The following is a 24982-nucleotide window of genomic DNA, read 5'->3' as shown; positions in this document are numbered from 1 at the left end:
TTCGTCTTTCATTCGCAAGTTTCCTTCTACGTCACTCATTCCAGGGATTCCCCAGGGTCTTAAAGCTCGTTGTTATGCTCAGTTTTCCAAAAACAGCGCTTCAATTCTGTTTACAACCTAAAAGACATGAAACAGACTTTGTTTATATTTAGATTACGGTTATAGAAATCACTGCATGCTGCTTTCTTATTTGTTTAAAAGCATGATCTACCCAAGTCTACATGTTATACTAACTATAGAACTATACTTCTAACCACAGCCGTCCAACTGATATTTGGACATTTAATGCGGCTGATAAATAACGTCACTAAGCCTGACTAAACTTACGAGCACTTTATTTGAGATCTTTTCAAATAAAAGATCATGTCATTTAATTGAACATGGATGAAAGTGCAATTTTAAATAAATTATTTATTGATAAATAATGTTCTATTAAAGAAGCGAATTTTGTTTGTAGCCTATTGCCATCAATCATAGTTCTTAGAAATAAAATTGAAATCGGCCAAAGCATGTATCAGCATGTCACAATTAAAGTAAAAATTGAAATTCTGAATTAGCCAAGGAAATTGGAACCAGTGCATCTTCACTTGAAACCCCCACCTCAAATGCCTCTTTAGATACCATCCTCCAAGCTGTATCCCACAGAATCCTACAAACCTACCCAACCCCTTGAAAGAGCTTCAAGACCTTCTACTCTTCTTACAACCTGTTTTTCCTGATTTTGTCCCTACTCACCATCTCATTCATATCCTACCTCAATCACCACAAGAACCTCAAAGCCAGCTCCATTAAAGGATACCTAAGTGGAATCCAAAATTGTCCACAAACTTCTTTTTCGGCTCACCCTCTCCAGTAATAGCTAGCACCCAGACATCCACGCTCGTTAGGAATCCAAAGAATCTACCCATCCTGATGCAAGACGGCCAGTAACCTTAAAAATACTCACCTTATGCATCTCCACCCTTTGTCGAGATTTCCAGTCCACCAACACTACCCTCATACTCTACGCAATGTTCATTCTGGCCATCACTTGCAACTTCAATCCAAATAATCACCCAACAGTTTTCAGATCTATCAATTCCGGACAACGATACCATTTCTTATTCCATCAAACAAAGCAAGACAGACCAAGTGAGAAAAGGCCATTCCATTTACATCTTCAACTTCCAAACACCAATTCAACCATATCAGACTCTCCTAGCATATCTACATTCCAGCGACTCCCAGGCTAGATCCACATCAAACCCATCAAACCCTGACTCAAATCGCCAGGTTACACGCTTCCGGTTCCAAAACACCTTAAATCTGTCCTACTCATAGCAGACCTCTTCTCCAAAACCTACATTCGATTGAATCGCTCCAACATCAGAGAAGCTCAATGAACCTTCATCAGCGGATCCCACCAACTCCATCCCACCAGTTCCAAGACCACATAAACTATCAGACTTTATCCACTGCCGCAGCAGTGATGTTTCCTCTGCTCCCGCAGGAGCCCCCCCTTTTTCCCTGCACTCTACTAACCTCCACTGCTATGGAAGTGGTTTCCCTCTGCTCCCGCAGGAGCCCTCCCTTCCACAATTTCTCCACCGCCACAGCAGTGATGTTTTCCTCTGCTCTAACATCAAACCGCTCCCACATCAGAGAAACCCAACAAACCTTCATCAGCGGATCCCACCAGCTCCAAGACTGTATAACCTATTAGACTTTATCCACTGCCGCAGCAGTGTCATTTCTCTGCTCCCGCAGGAGCCCCCCCTTTTTTCCATGAACTCTACTAACCCCCACTGCCATGGAAGTGGTTTCCCTCTGCTCCCGCAGGAGCCCTCCCTTCCACAATTTCTCCACCACTACAGCAGTGATGTTTCCTCTACTCTCACATCAAATCGCTCCCACATCAGAGAAACCCAATCAACCCTCATCAGCGGATCCCACCAGCTCCAGGACAACACAAACTATAAGACTCTCTCCACTGCCACAGCATTGATTTTCCCTCTGCTCCCGCAGGAGCCAGCTTTTTACTAAAATCCACTGCCGCAGTAGTGGTGTTTTTACCATCTCCCGCAGGAGATCTGTTCTCCATTGCTGCAGCGGTGCCATTTTCTCTGCTCCCGCAGGAGCCCTGCTTTTACTAATCTCCACTGCAATAGCAGTGATGTTTCCCCTGCTTCCGCAGAAGCCCTACTCTCCACTGCCGCAGCAGTGACTTTCCTCTGCTCCCGCAGGAGCCCTGTTTCCACCGCCGCAGCGGTGTTGTTTCCTCTGCTCCCGCAGGAGCCCTGCTTTCACTAACCTCCACTGCCATGGCAGTGATGTTTTCCTCTGCTCCCGCAGGAGCCCGTTTCCACTGCCGCAGCAGTGATGTTTCCCCTGCCTCCTGCAGATGCCTGTCTCTCCACCGCCGCAGCAATGTTGTTCCTCTGCTCCGTAGGAGCACTGCTTTTACTAACCTCCACTGCCACAGCAGTGATGTTTCCTCTGCTCCTGCAGGAGCCCTGCTTTCCACAATTTTCCTCCACTGCCGCAGCAGTGATGTTTCCCCTGCCCTCGCAGGAACCTATTTTCACAGTGGTGCCATTTCCTCTGCTCCCGCAGGAGCCCTGCTTTCCACTAATCTCTACTACCATCGCAGTACTGTCTCCTCTGCTCCCGCAGGAGCCCTACATTTCACAATTCTCCACTGCCACAGCAGTGATGATTCCTCTGCTCCCGCAGGAGCCCTAATTTTCACAATTTCTCAACTGCCGCAGCAGTGATGTTTCCTCTGCTCTCACATCAAACCGCTCCCACATCAGAGAAACCCAATCAACCCTCATCAGCGGATCCCGCAGGAGCCCCACCTTTCACAATCTCCACTGCCACAGCAGTGTCACTTTCCCTGCTCCCGCAGGAGCCCTGCTTTTCACAATCTCTGCTCCCGCAGGAGCCCTGTTTTTCCCAACCGCCGCAGCGGTACTATTCCCTCTGCTCCCGCAGGAGCCATGCCTTCTCAAATCTCCACTGCCACAGCAGTGTCACTTTCCCTGCTCCCGCAGGAGCCCTGCTTTTCACAATCTCTGCTCCCGCAGGAGCTCTCTTTCTCCACCGCCACAGCGGTGCTGTCTCCTCTGCTCCCACAGTTTTCCACTGCTCCCGCAGGAGCCCTGCTCTTACAATTTCCCCACTGCCGCAGCAGTGATGTCTCCTCTCCTCCCGCAGGAGCCCTGTTTCTCCACCGCCGCAGCGGTGCTGTTTTTTCTGCTCCCGCAGGAGCCCTGCTTTTCACAATTTCCAACTGTCACAGCAGTTATGTTTTCTACGATCCAGCAGGAGCCCCGTTACCTCCCACTTTACATTCAGCAATTTTTGGGGGGACACACACAGTTCCCGGCTGCTGTCCGATGCTAGTTTGCGATCTTTTGGGGGATTGTTCTGGGTTCGGGCCTAAGGCTGAGCCCGGAACCCTCTCCCCGCCAGGAAGCGCTCCGGGCTCAGTCCATTAACGAGCTCGGAGCCCTCTCCTCGGACAGCACGCCAAATACGCATATAAATAACTCTGTTCTGAATTATTTGTAAGTGTGAACTCGTGAAATGATGTTTTTATTAACAAAGTTCGGGAGGAACACGTTCAAATAATCAACCTAATCACCTCAACTACGACCAGCTGTTGACAATCAGTAATCAGGTATCCACCTGATTGGCATCAACAGAAACCTATATAGACTGGAAACCAACTCACCCTCATTCCTCGATAGTTTCAGCATCCCTTCACCTCCCCTTCTCCGCACGATTGCCTAAGTCACCTTACTAACCAGAACAGGGGTGATTGTTCTGGGTTCGGGCCTAAGGCTGAGCCCGGAACCCTCTCCCCGCCAGGAAGCGCTCCGGGCTCAGTCCATTAACGAGCTCGGAGCCCTCTCCTCGGACAGCACGCCAAATACGCATATAAATAACTCTGTTCTGAATTATTTGTAAGTGTGAACTCGTGAATTGATTTGCGAATGTACAACATTTGTGTGTGACTTCACATACTTTGATGCAGGTGTTCAAGTAGGTTTTGCACCATATTTACTACAGCAATTGTAGCAAAAAACGTGAGCTTGTGAGTTTCTTAATCTGTGATTTGTAAAATGGGATTTGTGCAGCTGCACTGAAGGATTTGTGAATGTGTAACTGTTGTGTTGTATTTGAGGGAAAGAAAAAAAATCTACAAGTTTGCAACTCTTCATCTGTGACTTCAAATTTACTGATACACATGTGTGGATAATCCCTACAAATACAAATTCCACTGTCACAGGTGTGCAGTTGTTTTGCACCAAATATACCTTAATACCATCTGACTTTTCTATCATTTCACTGTAGCTCAGCATCGCAGTGTAAAGTTAATGTTATTACTTTAAAAGCAGCATTAAAACAGTTTCTACTGTAATGGTTTAACTTTGCAATCAATCCATTTTCATATGTAGCCCGGGAAATGGATTAGTGATGACACCGGACACAGGATATAAAATTTAAACGGGGATCTTTTATTTCAGACTGCACGTTAGGCGGTGCAGCGTTAATTTTGCAAACTTTGGAGTTGCAGAGATGGAAAGGTAAAGCTTGTAAATAAAGTTTGTGGAAATAAAATAAAAAAATAAAGTTTTCTTCTCTTATCACAATGTGTATGTCCTTTTTCCCATTCACATTAGTAAAAGACAGAATTCTCTTTGTTTAACTAGCTAACATAGACAACGGTAGCAGCCCTTTTTTAGAAAACAAACAGACACATGAATATAACACCTGAATGCACAGAAGACTAAATAAGGCTGCTTGAGTAACATGAGAATACATGAAAACACAGTCATTCATAACATGTTACATCTTTTTGTGTGATTAATACAGCTCAAACATTAAAAGTATCTTTACACCACATAACACTTTCTCTTACACTTAAACATCAGTGTTACATCACAGTAAATAACTTCAAAATAAGCTGATAGAGAAAATTAATTAAAATACAATGTCTCAAACTTACTTTTTATCACCCCTCTGACACATGCACACACTATCACAGCATATGACAGACTTGTTCTTTCTCTGCATATATAAAAGAAACAGAATACAGAACTTTCCTTTTACATTTGGAACACATGACATGAAAGCAACACTATAATTGCACTATAATTGTTTTCAATAAAACATGCATGTACATGACACATGAACCCCTTTTGTGAAATTATTTAAAGATAGACAACACTTACTCTGATGCTTCACACTCCCCAGGAAACACACAGAAGGCTTACGAAGCACTTTCTCCCCTCTTAATTAAACAGAATAACTATGTTTCAATATCACTAGGTATGTTGCTAACTCCGCTGTCTCGGCTGATTTTTTGGTTCCGCTCAACGAAACCCAAGATTTCCTCAGGCGGCGCGCGGTGTTGTGGAAAATAATGCTTCTGTTGGTTTGTTGATGGTGAAATTTCTGAGTTTTAATTCTTAACATCACCGGAAGAAGCATAGGTACCTTCTCGTTTTCAGTCACCACCTTTTATGTTTCACTACTGGCCGTGCGAGCTCGCCAAAGTCTGTTGTTTGTAAAATCATCGCTGTTTTTACTGAAGTTGAGTAAAGACATTCTTGAAATTGTAAAGACATTTAGTTTAATTGCTAAACTACAAGTGGACGACATTTGAATAAATTTGAACGACTACCAAAGGTGGTTTTACCTCTACCAAAATCTGCTTGAATGGTAAAGAATGGGGAGCAGCCGTATAGCCATGTTAGTAAATGTCTGTATATATAGACTGAATAAAGAGTGTTATTTGGTGTAATTAGTGGTTTGTTTTTTTATTTATCTGACTTTTCAGAAGTATAATATGTAGAGGATATGGCAAACAGCTTATCCTGAAAGATTCAGGTCAATATCTTAAAAATTTAAAAAGTTATAGCTAAAAACGTCATAATTTTCATGATTCGGTCACACATTTTTTTGAATTTTAATGGAAAACATGGGACCAAATAAAGTGATGATTTTCGAGTTTCAAATGGCCAGTACTTTGTTATTCTTTAACCCATATACATGATCTTGGTCTCATTTAAAAGCTTTTTTCAAGCTCTTTCTGTCTGAACAACTCGTTTTAGCATTAAACCATTTTGAAAATTTTAGCAACATACCTAATATCACTGGTCCACATAAAATTACACACAAAACTCAATAATCATATACTCAGAACTCTTCGTATACTGATTATATGTAAAAACTTACGCTTCTTTGAGAATCAATTTCGTGCTATTTACACACCACACGAGTATCAATCAGCAAAATACACAGCCATCCAAATAAAATAAAACACTCAAAAGCTTTTAGCTTCACTATATCTCACTATAGTTTCTTATTTTGTGTTTCTTTGTGTTGGATGCTATATTCCCCACTGCACGTGCACTCTCTAAACTGCGTTGTGAATCACGCTGTACACAGGAAGTAAACAAAAAACTTCCCGCAGCATTACAGTCCCGTTCCTTAAAGGGCCAGCGTAACATTTAAGCAACACATTAAAAAAAGGCATTTATACACATTTTATGCACAGGACACATAACACAGGGCTTAAATAAGATAAATCACGTATTCTTTTATAGTTTACATGTTCTCTTTTTGACTTGGTTACACATATTTATGTTTAAGTTTATAGTTTTGCCATTCAAGATTTAATTCTTGCGTGTTTTTTCGTTGTGCATGATCACAGTTCATATGTGTGGGGAAAGATAAGCTATTAGAGTAAACATATTGCGTTAGGCTGCTTCATGAGTTAATAAGAAAAAAGATTTTACAATTCCTGCAAATGCAGTGATGAGTTTATGTTCTCATGATTTATTTTTATGAATTAAAATGTTTTGAAATGTGCTGTGGACAGAGACGCATTATGTCAAGAATTATAAAAAATCGTCAATAAGCTCTTAATTTGTGCTAAAATAGTATAAATGTTTAGTTTTAAAACCATTTTGAAAAGCTGGTTATATTTTTATGTTTCTGCGCAAGTTCAGCAGACAGTGAGGTTCGGGTTTGTTCCGATCAGACCTCGTGAGCGGAGAGCGCATGTCTGAATATTAGAAATATTTTAATTAGAAATATATAAAAAATAATAATAATATTATAATGGATTTTTGTTAGGTCGGACAATGATTACCAAATTTCTCTCATATTGCTCTTCATAACCACTGAAAACAGTCAAAAAAGTTAAAACTAGTGGTGGGTACAAAATGACTCATGACGAAATATGGTGGGTACCCACCGTCGCCGAAATCGACGCCTATGAAAACACCCCCCCCCCTCTGTTTTTTTCACAAATCGCACCCTGTATGTATCTACATAATCATGAAGGTCTCTAGAGTCATCCAAACAAAACATATCTTACAAGAGATCTATAGTTTTTTATATACTTATCAAAAGTCCAAGCGGCAACTATAGTTGCCGGTGGGCAAATGCCTTGTAAGTACATATATCATGGGGAAATGGTGTATACTGTGTCAATAGGTTAATAATCAAGGTTATTGGTCTTTTTAGTGCTTTTTTTCTTTCATAATATCATACCTAAAACACTTTAACTAACATCTGTCCATTAGACCTTAATTTGATATAGGGAATAAAATCCATTCATACAGGTCATTTAAAGAGGGAGACAGAGATCTCCTCTTCTTCCAAAGACTGGTTGCCCATTTTATTGATTTATTTTCATATTATTTTCATTAAATGACAACTCCGGTGAAAAATGAACCTAGGGATAATTAACACATGGTTACCGAGTAGATCGTTCTCTGGGATGCGTTTTCATGATAATCGAATGTAAAGAGTTTTTTATCAATAAAAACAGATTAGCGTATAGTGCTAGTATATGGGGCAAAGAGTAAATACAAGTAAATCGCTAGTTAATACCACTAACAAGGCTCAAAATAGCCTCACACTACCACAGTAGCATAGTGAGGGTCCTTACATGCAAACCGAAGCATTGAGAACTTTGTAATTGTACAAACAGTTTAATAAGAAGCTACTTTATAAAGACAGCACATTACGGGTATTCAGAGAGCAGACATCTTGGAAAACAGACTCAACAAGTCGAGCCATGAACAATGTGCTAAGTGATATGAACTAAGTGATATGAACTGATTTGGAGCTGACATATGGTCCGTTGTTTCTGGAAGAAATAAAAATAATAATAATAAAAAATCTGAACAAGACACAGTTTATATCACTTAGCACGCGTTTGTAAATCTAAACTTAAGACATTCTTCTTTAACAAAGCATTCAAATAAAATGTCCAGTAATTGTACTTGTCCCCCAATAGTTATTTTTTCTAGAACAAAGCACTCACATACCTCATATATGGGTAATATACTATTGCTGCAATAGGTAGCCTGTCTGGAACCGAGCGTTTTTTAAACCACAATACTGCATGACACTTACGTTACATGCAATCGGCCCCTACGCTAATACAATTCTGTTTCTCTCTCCCTGTCTCGTCCTCGACCCCGAGGACAATGGGACAAACAGACCCATTTCCTGTTGCTGTGAAGGTCATCACACCACTGATCTACTGGCTGTCCTTCAACGTGATGCACAGCCGATGCGCGACCACCGGCTGAACCAGTTTAACCCGCTTACCCGCCTGCTATCCCTACCCTGTTTATATATATATATATATATATTAATTTCTCCCAAGGGTTTTTGTCCTTCTAGGAGTTTTTCCCACAGGGTTTTCTCCTAGGGGGGTTTTCGTCCCCGAGAGTCAGCCAACTTTGGCTTAACTTAGCACTTTACTGTACACGTTACATTATTAATACACTCGCTTGTACGGTTTATCCTTAGCTGCTATATTCTACTTCTTATATTATCTATTGATTTTCTGTGTTCTCCTTTACATCTACTCATGTAAATCTGCTTTGCAACAATTAACAATTGTGAAAAGCGTTATGTCACCAGGTGACGATCTGTGAGGGCGGAACCAAAAGTGTGGAAGACGGGTTCCACCCGACGATGGTTCCGCCCGGATGACTGACTCCGAACACCGGAATTTCCGGGGTTTCCCCGAACACCAAATCAAGCCCGAATTACGTACAGGTGAGGGCGATTAACACAGCAATTGCTGATAGGTCGATAAGGAGAGAAGGCAGAGTATAAAAAGACTTTGGAAGACATCAGATGGGTGCTGTTTGTGTGCTTTGTGAGTGCTTTGGTTACGCTTCGTTGCTGCAGTGCAGATCGGCTGTGTTGGTTCACATCGATCCCTTAGGGAAGATAAGATGTTGGAGACGACTGGGTGAGAAGGATATTGTGTGACTTGACTGTTAAGAAGGCTGAACACTAAGACATCGGATACATTGATGAAGAGATATGTTGACAACGAAGTGTGAGTAGAAATTAAAGTGAGTTCACAAGCTATTCAGAAGAAGAGTTACCTGGTGTATTTTGTGAGTGTGTTGAAGGTTACCGGCCCCACTACAAAGGGAAACGTGGGCGTGCCGTGTGTATATTGTGGAACACAAGCTGGGAGATCCGTCAACGAAACTCTCCATCATTCATAGCTCTGGCCCTGCGGATAGAGGAAACGTAGGTGAGCCGAAGAGGTAACCAGGAGACATATAGGGGTGTTGCTGAACATATTTACGTGTAAACCCTTTCTCTCTGTGGCAAGTACAACGCCCAACCAGCCTCACAAGGAGCCTAGGCCTAGCCGGCCAAGTCCTAAATTCACGTGGAGTGTGTGTGCAGAGTGCCGTGGGTGAGTTGTGACTTTCATCGTGTGTGTTGTCACTAAAGCTTGCTGTGTGTGTGCTGTGCTTGCAGTAATAGAAGCGCCCTGGCCCCGTGCAGATCGTGAGAAGTTAACAGCACGTTGCGGCCCGAGCCATACGAGAGGAGGCGACTAAAACCATAATCCCCTGTGTGTTGGCTAGAGCTCACGTCGACCCGGAAAGCAGGCAGTGGTGCAGTCCAGCTGTACCTCAGAGTGAGTAATGGCCAAAGTAGACTGTACGGATTGGGGGGGGTCGTGGTTGTGTCTGTTTCGAAGAACCCTGTGTGTGCGCGGAGCCTCGTCGAGAGTTCGCCCCAGCTGAAGACCCCAGTCATTGACAAGGAGGGGGAGCTTGGGAAGCGTTCGGCTCTGCGTCGCCTGACCCTTCAGTCCCCACGACACCTACGAAGCTTTGGCGGACGGGTGAAGGTATACGGTGTACAGCTGTGGTGGTGAAGGCCCGCTGCCTGGAGAAGTGAATGAAAGGCCCAAGTCTTGTGAGTAACTTACCTGTGTAGTGTGTAACCTACCTGTGCTTACAGCAACGCCCCGAAGAGGACCGAACAGTGTCAGTAGTGAGAACCTCTTCCCTCTGCCTCAACGTATGCCCTGGAGTGAACCAAAGGGCCAAGTCTTGTGAGTAACTTACCTGTGTAGTGTGTAACCTACCTGTGCTTACAGCAACGCCCCGAAGAGGACCGAACAGTGTCAGTAGTGAGAATCTCTAACCTCTGCCTCAACGTATGCCCTGGAGTGAACCAAAGGCCCAAGTCTTGTGAGTAACTTACCTGTGTAGTGTGTAACCTACCTGTGCTTACAGCAACGCCCCGAAGAGGACCGAACAGTGTCAGTAGTGAGAATCTCTAACCTCTGCCTCAACGTATGCCCTGGAGTGAACCAAAGGGCCAAGTCTTGTGAGTAACTTACCCGTGTAGTGTGTAACCCACCTGTGCTTACAGTAGCATCCTGGTGAAGGGCGAACAACCTCAGTAGTGCGGACACTTACCTGTGGTCACCGCCTCGCCTCCGCGGAGCGTGGAAGACCCTCAAGTGCCCAGCGAAGTCCGAACGGAGAGACCTAAGGGCGAGAAGGAGAGAGAGAGATAGAAACAACCGTCAGGCAAGTAGCGACCCAGTGCTGGACCAAGCCATTAATTGTGTTCTCCCTGCTTTGCCTCCAGGAGGAAACGGAGGGCGCCACGGATTGAAGAACATCACCGGAAAAGATTCCCGTCCCATGGTCCAACTCGTCCTGGAGGCGAGAAGAAGATTGTTTTAAACTGCCCTTTCCCCTTACGCGCCTTTTAAATATTTAAAAAAAAGATATATTTTAATTGTAGTATACTCGTCTGTCTGGTCATTGGGGTGGTCTTGGGAACCTCCTCGAGGTGGAAAGTAGAGAGGGGCGTGGCCCTTTAGTTATCTGGGGTCCGCCCCAAGCCGTGACAGTTATATAAATAAAATTGTATTGAATTGAACAAGAGATTATAAGCTAGATGCATTTTTATTTGTGGGGGGGGTTCGCATCGAATGTTCTTTGACTGTTATACATAATAAATGTTTTTATGAATAATGGTTGATCTGTTGAAATCCGTTATTTTGAGTTAGATGCCAAATGTATTAAAAATTGACATTAAAGTGTTGCATACAACCTTTTTGCCCACCGGCAACTATAGTTGTCGCACATTCAAATACGATTTTCAAAAAAATAAAAATAAAAATGGGGAAAATAAATGCAGAACATGTTTACAGAGGACACTATTAACACAATTATATGCATGAAACCATTCAGAAAAATTTGGGCACAAATGGGTTAACAATTATAAAGTTAAATATTATTCTTCATTTATTGTAAATAGTTATTATTATTATTAGTTGTAATATGCATATGACTTGCGAATGTAATGGTCAAGTAACTTAAACCAGGCTTGATGACGCTTCATATGTGACCCCCGCAGGCTGCAGCCTTCGGTTTTATAAACGGACAGTATCTGCTCTCTCTTTTGCTCCCTCTCACGCGCACGCTCACGCGCATGCAGCGAGGAAATGTTTTCCGTCTCGTTTACAGAAATGTTTTGCGATGATTTCCAGCTGGGATTAGTTTACAACGCGTCTATCCGGATAAAGAGTGATACAAAACCTCTGACATTCAGACTCACAGTGACTGCACTCATACACCTGACAGATACTGCAGATGATGATGATGATAGTTTATTTCACTTACAGCTCATTTATTTTCTACTATAATTTATTTAAATTACAACTTTATTTATTTTTATTTTATTTATTTTATTTTTGATAGTTGTAAATCGTATTATTAATTTATTGTCTGTATATTAATTTCTGCTGAGTTAAAGGCGGAGTCCACGATGTTTGAAAAACGCGTTGGAAAAGGAGACAGGCCGACTACCAAAAAACACTTATAGCCAATCAAATCAAATCAAATGCCGGTTTACGTATGTGTGGGGCGGGTCTATCAACAGAAGGTCCAGATTCTATTGGGGTAGGGGCGTGTTTGTTTAGGTGATTTCAAATATCAACATTGGCTTTCAAACATCATGGACTCCGCCTTTAAAACAGCTTCAACATTGATGATTTTTATTATTATTGTACTACAGTTTAATTCACAATATTAAAAAAACTGATGATAATCACTCATATAGAGAAACATCAGTCAGTATCATTTAGTCAACATCTGTAACACAGATACAGAAGGAGTCACATGAGAATCAAACTAAACACACCAATCACTTCATGTTCAAGGTTCTTCATTTCATTTGACTGACAGTTATGTAAATTTACTTCATCTGCAGGTGTTTTCATGCTTCATTGAGTCAGGTTTATTTATAAAATATGAGCTTTCATATTCAAAACAGACAAAATGAGTCATAAAGATAGAATCTGATTTTATTTGATGAATTGTCACACAATCATGAGTGAATGAATAAAGCAGACATAGACTTGTGTTGTTTGTGAAAAGAGATGTGAGATGAGAGAGAGAAACACAGTTAGTCTGTTAGTCTTGATGTGAGACAGAGGAGAGAGTGAGTGGATCTACTGTGAACACTGATCTCTCCTCAATTCTCCAGTGACTTTATCACGCTGGTCTTTCTGTGTGAGCTCACAGCTGACTGAGATCACTGAGCTCCACTCCTGCTCAGAGAGAGTCAGACTGCTGCTCCAGCTGTACAGACCGTCCTTCTCCAGGAGAGCAACACTGCTGTACTGAGACCTGCTGCTGATCCCGTCCACCTTCCAGTTCAGACTCCAGTCTGAGGGGAAGCCCTTGTTGGCCACACACATCAGTGTTGCTGTTTGCTTTCTGGAAATCTCTTCACTGGACGGCGGCAGGACGCTCACTTTAGGGGGACTGTTGACTGACAATCACATCAATAGTCAATAACTCACAGAAGAATCTGTGTTAAACAAAATATCTTGATAATAAATAATAATAATTTGGTTCTCCTGAATAATTTTAAGGTTATTTGATCATATGGCTGAATTGTACGGCTAATATCATTTTTCTCTTTTAAGGTGAAAGTTCATATTCACATTATGGCGTTAAGTATTTTATTATATTGAAATACTGTTTGTCAGGTTGAAAATGATTGGTTATTGTAAAAACAATAATGATAACACTTTATTTTACAGTGCCTTACACATGTAATTCTTACAGTAAATTATGCATAATTACTAACCCTAAACCAAACCCCAATCCTGTACTAAGTAAATGTTGTTAATCATTATTACTCAGTACTTAAATGTATAATTACACTGTAACAGTGACACAGTAAAATAAAGTAAAATTGTACAAATAACTGCAGTTATAACATATTTACAGTTTAATTATAATATGTAATATGTAAATAATATAAATATATAAAATCTAAATAATGTAAACATGTTGTACAGAATATAAGTTTTGCTTCTGTAAACACTTTTTAATTTAAATTTTAGTTATAGGTGAATATAAATTCATATTACAGATAAAACAACCAAAATTTTTTTTATTTGATTAAATACTCATGAACACATTTATAAACAAGTGCAGTTTAAAAAGTTTACCTTACAGTTCACCTTAAACTATTAATAAATAATAATGTTTTTGTATCTCAATATTTCCATTTGTTGTTCCCTATAGTTAAAATCTCATAATAAATTGAATAATAAATTGAAGCTGTACTTTATTAACAAAATATTGAGTCTAAACAGAATAAGATTAGTTGTCGGGGTCCATATAAATATTAACAAATTTTGCAACAATTTTTGGAAACAGTTTGGAAAATTCGACAAACTTTATGAACAAATGAATATTAGTCACACATTACATAATACCAAAACACTACAGTCAAAATTATAAGGTGATCACAATATATTATTAATACGTAAGGGATAATCAACAGCCTGTTGTGCATTAAAGGATTTTAACTACACAACTGCCCGACGTGAAGAGGAGTGCAATAAATCCTTTAATACATTGCAGGTCATTGATTATCCCGCTTCTTCCAGGGTCATTTGTCAAGTTAAAGGCAAGTTAAAACTAGTATTTCTCTTTACAGTGCAGTATTTGACAGAATGGCTAAAAATATTTGTAGATACTGTGCACTAAACGATTTTATTTTATAATTTCCAGCCAATCAGAATCCCACAGATCATGGAATAAACTTAAATAAAGTGAATTACACTCATTGTTTAATACCTGATGTATATATTTAGAAACAGTTATTTACTGTATTAAAATAATTATTGTATTATTTACTTACTGCCAACATCCAGTCTGGTGCCGCTGCCGAAAGTGTACCACAGTGATACAAACTAATAGAGCGACTGTACAAAAACCTCTACACACTTGACTGAACACAAACTACAGCAGAATATACAACACTAACATCACACAACACAAACAAATATTGTGAAAATCTCTGAATGATTTTTATTTAAATAATAAACAAAAAACTATTTCAAAATCTTTTCATGTTTGTTGCTTGATCATTGTATTTTCTCCAGTTTTTGTAACTCTTAAACCTGCATACACATGCACTTTACACAAATTAATTTTGCACATTAATGTTTTACTTTTATTCAAAACTTTATTATTTCTTTATTGCTTAACATTTTAGTTTTTATTCAGAATATTTATTGTGTGCAAGTCCATTGAATAATGATAGTGTAGTAGTCTGTACGAGCAGAAGTTTCCTGTCGTCTTCTTTGCATTGTGTTGTCATGCTTCAGTGATGTGTGAGTGTTTATAGTGCTGTGAGTTTAACACTTCATGACTGAGATCAGAACAGAACAGAATCTTCATCATCACAGAAACCAAAAGAACAACAATGACTTTCATCATCATCTTCATCTGGACACTCACAGTCTTTACTCAAGGTTTGTGTTGTAACATTTTTATCATCATCATTAATTCATTGAAGAGTGAAATATTGATTTGTTTCAGTGTTGTCTTATATTTCATTCTTGTTGTTTCTTTCAGTGTGTAGAGGACAGTATACTCTTACTCAGAGTCCATCAATAACAGTTCAACCAGGACAACAAGTTCAAATAAACTGTAAAGTCAGCAGTGCAGTGTATGGTGGTAGTTACTTAGCCTGGTACTTACAGAAACCTGGAGAAGCTCATAAACTCCTCATATATACTGCAACAAGCCGTTACACAGGAACTCCATCAAGATTCAGTGGCAGCGGATCAAACACAGATTTCACTTTGACCATCAGTGGAGTTCAGACTGAAGATTCAGGAGATTATTACTGTCAGAGTCTGCACTGTCCTAGTAGCACAAGAGTGTTGACACAGTGATAAAGAGTGATACAAAAACCTCTGTCAGTCAGACTGCACAGTGACTGCACTCATACACCTGACAGTAGATGCAAAGTCAAAACTTAATGTAATGTAATTAATTAGTAATTACTTATTTACTTTTTATCTTTGTAATGCTTTATTCAAAATGTCGACGGGCCCTATCATTCACCTGGCGCAATGCAGCGCAATGCACAACGCAAGTGTCTTTTGCTAGTTTCAACCCGGCGCAGTGATTATTTTCACGTTTAGCACCACATTATTTAAATAGCATATGCATTTGCACCCAGTTGTGCGCCCATGGGTGTTCTGGTCTTAAAACGAGGTGTGTTCAAGCGCATTGTTGATGCATTACTATTTTAAGCCAACTAAAATAGACTACGCCATTGACCAACAAAAACCTGGTCTGAGGTCTAAAGTCAATGGCTCAATATAATTTTTGTTATTTAAAGAGCGCGTTCGTAATACGGGACGACAATGCGTGCTTGCTTATTACACACATGGATGCGCAGCCGAACACAATTGATTTTATAACATGAAAAATTAAAGGAATAAAATGTAAATGAGTATTATTGAGTCTCTTGGACATAAATGAGCACCAATTATGAGACATTAGAAGGCGTAAAGAGCTGCTTCACCTGCAGCCCAGTAAGAAAAAATTTTTTTTTCATTAAACAAATGCAAATATTGCATGTATTTTTAAATGTTTTTTAAATGCTACCCCACAGATTTATTGTATATGATGACTTTTTACCTGCGGATATGATGAGATGAGAAACATTTTTAAGTAATGCTTTAAAAAAAATTAATGGTGCTGTCCGAGTGCTGAAACGGCTCTCCGCACATTTGTAAATTCTTTATCTCCTGTTTGTTACAAATAAAGTATTTTTAGAGCAAAAACCTTTTCTTACATACTGGTAAATTATTTTTTGATGATATTGGAGAGCCATACATTTACAGCAATTAAAAGCCTGCTTTTTTACTTCCATGACTAAAAGAAAACGGGTTTTAAAGGTTTTAATAAAAAATAACAATTTCAATACAAGTGAAAAACAATACAATTGTATAGCATTAACCTTAAACTGGGCGTCCTCTTCCTCCACTTAGTTTTTCAGTTTACAAAGTCCGTCATCTAAATAAGGATTAGACATAACGCCAGCGCAACTGGCTTTTAAAGGTGATGAGAGCTGAAACTCTCATTGGTTTATTGCACGTTACGCCCAAAACACACCCTTTTACTCATAAAAGAATAGGAACAACCCATTTACACAATGCGCTGTGCGCTTTAGACCATGCGCTTAGATTGTTAAAATAGGTCCCATTATTTTACTGTTTATTTAATTAATTTATTTTATTGTATAATTCATAATATTTTTAAAACTTTTCATGTAGAGAAACATCATTCAGTATCATTGACCACATTTACATGCATCCTTATGATGTGATTATAATGGGATTTTGGCAATGCTGTGATTATAGTTTACCTCGTGTTTAAGATTAAACATTTAGTAATGTATTATTCTGTCACAACCTTCATTTCTGTCCTGTACCATTTGCATTCCTGTGCTCACTAATAGTGATCAAAGACTATTGGCAGAGTTGTTTATCCAGTACAGTAGGGGTTAAATGTGGTCTTCTGATTGGTCAGTTTGACTGTATCATGTTTGGTTTCTTCTTCCTTCCCTCATCCTTCTTCTGTTTGTCTCCTTGATCTCTGCTCTTGGACTCGGCTCATTCTCTTTGCTCTTCTTCATTATGAGCTCTGGTGTTCAGGCCATTTGGACAAGATTTCAGTTCTCAATTGGTGACTCTCTTTCTTCTAAACTTTCTCTGTTCTCTATCCTATCAGGTAATATCTCAGACACATTGGAAACAGTTAGTTGTAGATGTATTATTTGCTATTTCATGCATTTATAGTGTAACCATATTAATTTGAATAATTTGAATCCAGTTTTGGTGCCAAAAACTTTGAATTGCATCTATACCGAACTAACTGAAGTGTGCGTGTGTTTTTGTCACGCAAATTCATAAATATTTCTTTAAAACGTTTCCTTCACTTCATGTTGAAGGTTCTTCATTTCATTTGACTGACAGTTATGTTAATTTACTTCATCTGCAGGTGTTTTCATGCTTCATTGAGTCAGGTTTATTTATAAAATGTGAGCTTTCGTATTCAAAACAGACAAAATGAGTCAAAGCCATAAAGATACAATATGATTTTATTTGATGAATTGTCACACAATCATGAGTGAATGAATAAAGCAGACATAGACTTGTGTTGTTTGTGAAAAGAGATGTGAGATGAGAGAGAGAAACACAGTTAGTCTGTTAGTCTTGATGTGAGACAGAGGAGAGAGTGAGTGGATCTACTGTGAACACTGATCTCTCCTCAATTCTCCAGTGACTTTATCACGCTGGTCTTTCTGTGTGAGCTCACAGCTGACTGAGATCACTGAGCTCCACTCCTGCTCAGAGAGAGTCAGACTGCTGCTCCAGCTGTACAGACCGTCCTTCTCCAGGAGAGCAACACTGCTGTACTGAGACCTGCTGCTGATCCCGTCCACCTTCCAGTTCAGACTCCAGTCTGAGGGGAAGCCCTTGTTGGCCACACACATCAGTGTTGCTGCTTGCTTTGTGGAAATCTCTTCACTGGACGGCGGCAGGACGATCACTTTAGGGGGACTGTTACCTGACAATCACATCAATAATCAATAACTCACACAAGAAAGAAAAAATAACTTCACTCTCTCTGTGTTAAACATTAAACATCATAATAATAAATGAAGAAAGTTTAGGTCTTCTGAAGAATGTTTTAATAGCTGCATTAAATGGCTAATATCACTTTTGTCATGTTCATCTGAAGGCTTTGAATCACTGAAATACGTTTTGTTACTTCAATGAAAATATAAATGAAAATATTTAGAGGCGGTTTCCTGGACAGGGTTTATATAAATAAAGTATTAGGGTTTAATTATATAAACACACTTTAGTTTTAACAAACAAACCTTACAATAAACATTACTGGCGTGCACACTGAGACAAAACAATGGCACTGATATGTTAAGATATTTCAGTGCAAACCGTTTTCAGTTAAGACAGCTCAAACATACATTTTAGCGCAGGACAAAACTTAAACTCTGTCTGGGAAACTGACCCATATTCATTATTGTGAAAGAACATTTTAAGACATTTTAAATATTGAATTAAAGGTCAGTCAGTTAAAGTTTTGACATGTTTTGTGTAATACTGCATATAAATGTATAACATTTAAAAATAATAAAAATAATGTTTTTTAAAGAATACAAGTTTAGGATACACATTTAAGAAATCATTTGTCACATTAAGTCTTGCACCTGATAACGCTTTCTAACTTGAATTTTAGTTAAACCTAAATTAACCTAATTTAAATTTCAGTTAATATAAAATCAATCACATTACAAACAAACAGCCCAACATGTGAACAGTAAACAAGCATTTGCAGTCTGAAAAATCTAACATATTATTAAGCAAATGTTATAACAAAATATTTTTTGTAACCCAGTTAGTTTTAACTACACACCAAATAATACAACAGCTGCACTTTGTTAACAAAACATATAAGACTAAATGTTAAATATTGAAAATCATTTTGAGTTTGAGAAAATTCACAAACTTCAAGTATCTATATGTACAAATGATTAAACACAAATATTAGTTAAAATGTCTGGGTGATCTTGTGTACACAATATAATTCACATACAAATAAATATGATATAAAGTACCTCCCACCTTGTTTTTCATATCTGATGATGTATATATTTAGACACAGTTATTTACTGTATTAAAATTATTATTGTATTATTTACTTACTGCCAACATCCAGTCTGGTGCCGCTGCCGAAAGTCCACCACAGTGATACAAACTAATAGAGCGACTGTCCAAAAACCTCTACACACTTGACTGAACACAAACTACAGCAGAATATACAACACTAACATCACAACACACACAAATATTGTGAAGATCTCTGAATGATTTATGTCTAAATAATGAACCGAAAACTATTACAAAATATTTCAGATGGTTGTATTTTTTCTCTCACTATCATTTAGTTTTCATTTATTCGCTTTGTAATTCTTTCACCTGCTTACACAAACCTGAATTTAGACAAACTAATTTTGGACATTAATGTTTTACTTTTATTCAAAACTGTATTATTTCTGTAAAATGTTTGTTTTTATTCAGAATATTTTAGCATGCAAGTCCATTAAATAATGATAGTGTAGTAGTCTGTACAAGCAGAAGTTTCCTGTCGTCTTCTTTGCATTGTGTTGTCATGCTTCAGTGATGTGTGAGTGTTTATAGTGCTGTGAGTTTAACACTTCATGACTGAGATCAGAACAGAACAGAATCTTCATCATCACACAAATCAAAAGAACAACAATGACTTTCATCATCATCTTCATCTGGACACTCACAGTCTTTACTCAAGGTTTGTGTTGTAACATTTTTATCATCATCATTAATTCATTGAAGAGTGAAATATTGATTTGTTTCAGTGTTGTCTTATATTTCATTCTTGTTGTTTCTTTCAGTGTGTAGAGGACAGTACACTCTTACTCAGAGTCCATCAATAACAGTTCAACCAGGACAACAAGTTCAAATAAACTGTAAAGTCAGCAGTAGAGTGCATGCTGGTATTTGTTTAGCCTGGTACTTACAGAAACCTGGAGAAGCTCCTAAACTCCTCATATATACTGCAACAAACCGTTATACAGGAACTCCATCAAGATTCAGTGGCAGCGGATCAAACACAGATTTCACTTTGACCATCAGTGGAGTTCAGACTGAAGATTCAGGAGATTATTACTGTCAAAGTTTACACATAGTGGTGGTGTGTTGACACAGTGATAAAGAGTGATACAAAAACCTCTTTCAGTCAGACTTCACAGTGACTGAACTCATTCACCTGACAGATACTGCAGTTGATGATGCTGATATTTATTTCACTTACAGCTTTTTTATTTTGTACTATAGTTTATTTAAATAACAACACTTTAGATAACTATTTTTTATAGTTATAAATCATTTCATTAATTTATTGTCTATCTATCTATTATTGTCTGTGTTAAAACAGCTTCAACATTGATGAATTTTATTATTATTGTACAGTTTAATTCACAATATTTTAACTGATGATAATCACTCATATAGAGAAACATCAGTAAGTATCATTGAACACATTTCGTCCCCTTGGAATTATAAGGTTCTATCTAACATTTTTGTCAAAATTGAGTTATTCACATATTCTTACTCTGTGACAATTTATTTACATTATGTGATGTTTTATTTTAAGTTTTGTACATGTTGGGACGTTTTATTAAAAAAACAAAAAGGTTCTATCTACAAAATCAAACTCTAAGTTGGCTCTATAAGGTTCTATCTGCGTGAGCTATTCAGCACTTCGAATGCACAAAAGGGGACCAATCAGGATCAACTTTATGGGGTGGTTTCTCAGACAGGAATTAGCTTAAGCCAGAACAAGAATTTAGTTTCATTAGAAAATATTTAACAAACATGCCTTACTAAAAGTATTACTTTGTGTGCATTTTGAGGCTAAACAAAGGGCACTGATGTATTTTAAGATATGCCAGTGCAAGTTGTTTTCAGTTTGGACAGCTCTTACATTTATTTTATTCTAGGACTAGTCTAATCCCTGTCTGGGAAAACTGTCCCTATATGTGGTGTTGCCGGCTTTGTCCTTGACGACAGGAAAAATCACAGACACACAATATCTGTGAGGATTATGGCACGCAACGTAAAGTTTTTAAGAAACCTTAAGATCGACAGCCCGGATTTTATGCAAGTTCACCCTACTGTAAAATCCAGCTTAAGCTGGTGCGATGGTTTTAGCTGGTCTCCCAGCTTGGTTTTTGCTGGTATTGCTGGTATAGCAAGCTGGTCTAGCTGTGTTTTGGTGACTTTTTAAGCTGGTCTAGCTGTGTTTTGGTCACTTTCCAAGCTGGTCTAGCTGTGTTTTGGTAAGCTGGTCTAGCTGTGTTTTGGTCACTTTTTAAGCTGGTCTAGCTGTGTTTTGGTCACTTTTTAAACTGGACTAGCTGTGTTTTGGTCACTTTTTAAATTGGTCTAGCTGTGTTTTGGTCACTTTTTAAGCTGGTCTAGCTGTGTTTTGGTCACTTTTTAAATTGGTCTAGCTGTGTTTTGGTCACTTTTTAAGTTGGTCTAGCTGGACTTATCTGGTCATGCTGGAAGACCAGCTGACCCACCAGCTTGACCAGCTTTGCCAGGCTGGTTGGACCAGCTTACACCAGCTACTGCCACCTTAAACCAGCTAAAATCAGCTACCAGCTTATGCTGGTCTTTGCTGGATTTTTCAGTAGGGGCAGTCTTTTTTTTTGGTCTTGCTGAGGAGATTGTTTTCATAGTTAGACACCACACTAGCCAGCAGTGCTAGCTTCTTAGTCAACCCAGTCTCACCCCATGTCGTCAATATTTGACGACACTTGACCATTCGTCAATATGTGACGCGGAGGGTATACCTTTCGCGTCATTTTTTGACGAACTGGGGACTTCAATACTATTACGTCCGTTGCATTCTCTTCTCCTATTTTCTTACCATTTTCGCGTCGGTTTAGGGTTAGATTTACATAATGACATCCCTACCCAAACCTAACTCTAACCCCAACGCCAGGTGACAACTGTTTCTAACCCCAACGCCAGGTGACAACTGTTTAATTTCGCGTACACTGTTTAATTTCGCGTACACTGTTTAATTTTGCGTAATCTAACCCTAAACCGACGCAAAAATGGTAAGAAAATATGAGAAGAGAATGCAACGGACGTAATAGTATTGAAGTCCCCAGTTCGTCAAAAAATGACGCGAAAGGTATACCCTCCGCGTCACATATTGACGAATGGTCAAGTGTCGTCAAATATTGACGACATGGGGTGAGACTGTGTTATCTTAGTTCCTGATATTAAGAGGCAAGCACTAAGATAAAAAATACAGAAAAAAACAACTAACCTGTCCTACCCAAAAAAAGTGTGTTTACACACAGCAAATTTAGTTAAAATTGAGTTAAAATTACGGTGTTAATGGAATTATAAAGAGTTCGGAGTTAATTTAACACTGGATTGAGTTAAAACTATTTTATTTAACTCTATAAAAATAAAGAGTTTGTGTCAAAACAGAGTGTTACCACTTTTTAAAAAAATCAACTCCCACAGTGTTTTGTTAGTGGAGTTTGTTAACTCTTAGGGTGTTAAATAGAGAAGACCTCCCACTTTTACAGCACACACTGAACCGTGTTTTTGGATGATGCAGTTCAAGCAGAAGATCATCTCTTTCACTGTAAATGGTAAGTAAATGTTCAATAAATAACATTTTGATCAATAATATTTGTGAGTTGTGAGGTGTTATGTTTTATATTGCTGTTAGTATCAAGTTTAACATTAAGAGTCATGTGTTATTGTCATATGAATTCGGCAGTTGAGTTTAGGTCTTAGCCTCAGATGGATTCATACAATTCATACTTGTATAATGTTTTTGGGAGTTTTTTTTTGTTGTTGTTTTTTTGCTTTATATGCTGTTTAAGTTTAATATATATATATTTTTAAATCCATTAATGTGTGCAGGAGATTTGCTTTGGGGACTTTAGAGGAGCACAGAAATAGGCCTACATGAAAATGTCTTCAGATGAAGAGCAATTTTATAACAAAGTGAGTATTTTGTGCAAAACATAAATTGTTTTTTTTGCATTTTGTATTGTTTTTTAATACTGAAATTGTCCCTTTTATTTTTGTTTTATTAACAGAAAAGTTCAATATCCAGTCTGAAGGTCTGACCATCGAGGATCATATCACCTCCTTACAGCTACTGGTTCATCATATTCTGCTGTTATTATGTGAAGACCAACATGGATTTTGGATTGAAATGAAGTCAAACTTGTTTGTATGAACTGAAGCATCCCATAAACTGTGTTTACTGTTGTTATACATTGGGAATGTGCTTTTTAGTTGTTAATATGTTAATTTAATGAACACCTAAATGCATGATACATTGAGGACAATTATTCTGTCATAAATAAATGTTGATCAGATGACATTTAAAAAAAATCATTAATAGTTTTAAAATAAGAATGATAGATTATACTGCTATATTGTTACATTAAAAAAAACAAATAAAGTTTAAAATAAAGTTTTTGTCCCAAAAGTACCTTAATATGTTTCTGTCTTTACATTTACCATATTAACACCATATTAAAAAATATTACACTACATTGGAGTAAAAAAAATACACAGAGGGAGTTTATTTTTAACAAATAAAAATATTTAACACTGATTAGTGTAAATTTATAGTTAGATTTTTAACTCTGTATAGTGTCAATTGCTAACACTTTAAAGGAGTCAATGTGCCAACACTTTCAAAAGTGTTAAAATAACTCTATTGGGAGTGGACCCCATGAGACACTTTTAAAGTGTTAAAATTAACTCTCTATTTTGTAATGAACCCGACCTATACAGGAGGATGGTAGAGAAACTGAGGCAGAAGAGGGAAGAAGCAATGTTGTAAAGGAGCAATGTAAAATCAGACTTTTAGAGATAAAAGTGCTAAAAATAGAAATATTAAATGTCATAGAAAGGATTAAAATGTTACTTTCTAACACATGTTAAAGAATTGTTACAAAATTAATTTTATATTTAATGTTTAAATAATGTTTTGGCAGATAGAACCTTATAATTCTTAGCGAAAAGTGTTGTATTAGAATTAGAAGGTTCTATCTGCATTTGAGCCCTTCCAAAAATCCACATTTAGAAATTTGAGAGGATTTTGATATTGTATATTTAGAATGCATTTAGGGTCCCTGTTATTTTCATGTTTGAAAGAAACTTTTTCCCCATGTAAGTTTTCCTATATGTAATGCAAAAACTTTGAAGCTCAATATCTCAAAACTGCTCAGAACGCAGATAAAACCTTATAATTCCAAGGGGACGATTTGCTTGAACCCTCATAATGTGATTATAATCTGATTTTGGCAATACTGCGATTATACTTCATGTGTAGGAATTTATTACTCGGTCAAAACCCCCATTCCCATCCTGTATCATCTGCATTCCTGTGCTCACTGATCAAAGACAGCTTCACAATAACACACAACACTGATCAGAGGAGACACACAAAATTCGTCTGTACTTATGATGATAAATACAAACAATTTTAATAACCATTCATCCAAACTGCTTTTGATGCCACTGGGAGTGCAGGAGCTTAAAATAATTTTACCATATGATCAGATTTTAGGTTTAATATCAAACTCATTTCTGCTTTATTTGCTTCAAACCCCTCATTAAATAATGAAGCTGTTAAGAGCACAACATACACAGACTCCTTAACTTCAAATGAGAATAAAAGAGAGGAAATTATTTTTC

At 38.1% G+C, this 24982-nt stretch overlaps 1 long non-coding RNA gene and 4 gene segments (V, D, J or C); 2 read left to right on the top strand and 3 right to left on the bottom strand.

The window, feature by feature from the left end:
• Positions 1-4481: 4481 nt before the first annotated feature.
• On the bottom strand, positions 4482-6270 carry LOC129416619 (uncharacterized). Its single transcript, XR_012369813.1, has 4 exons — positions 6226-6270; positions 5220-5278; positions 4994-5055; positions 4482-4721 (listed from the first exon to the last, which is right to left on the bottom strand). It is a non-coding gene; the product is annotated as an uncharacterized lncRNA (long non-coding RNA).
• Positions 6271-12702: 6432 nt separating this feature from the next.
• LOC129433543 (Ig lambda chain C region-like) lies at positions 12703-14973 on the bottom strand. The segment is given in 3 exon segments: positions 12703-13125; positions 14512-14563; positions 14932-14973. Coding segments are annotated over 3 exon segments (417 nt in total).
• A 105-nt stretch (positions 14974-15078) lies between these two features.
• On the top strand, positions 15079-15907 carry LOC141364256 (immunoglobulin kappa variable 3-11-like). The segment is given in 2 exon segments: positions 15079-15127; positions 15231-15907. Coding segments are annotated over 2 exon segments (372 nt in total).
• Positions 15908-17819: 1912 nt separating this feature from the next.
• The window catches only part of LOC129433521 (Ig kappa chain V-III region MOPC 321-like), a 43799-nt gene continuing 36636 nt past the window's right edge, over positions 17820-24982 (bottom strand). The window contains 1 exon segment of the V gene segment in view: positions 17820-18242. Coding sequence covers positions 17920-18242 — 323 coding nt within the window.
• Positions 19976-24982, top strand: part of LOC129433716 (Ig kappa chain V-III region MOPC 321-like) — a 40552-nt gene continuing 35545 nt past the window's right edge. Inside the window, 2 exon segments of the V gene segment in view lie at positions 19976-20024; positions 20128-20420. Coding sequence covers positions 19976-20024; positions 20128-20420 — 342 coding nt within the window.

This window comes from Misgurnus anguillicaudatus, chromosome 6 (assembly GCF_027580225.2).
Source record: "Misgurnus anguillicaudatus chromosome 6, ASM2758022v2, whole genome shotgun sequence".
Taxonomy (NCBI): Eukaryota; Metazoa; Chordata; class Actinopteri; order Cypriniformes; family Cobitidae; genus Misgurnus; species Misgurnus anguillicaudatus.
Note: the sequence above shows the minus strand (reverse complement) of the source record. Positions and strands in the feature narration are given on the sequence as shown.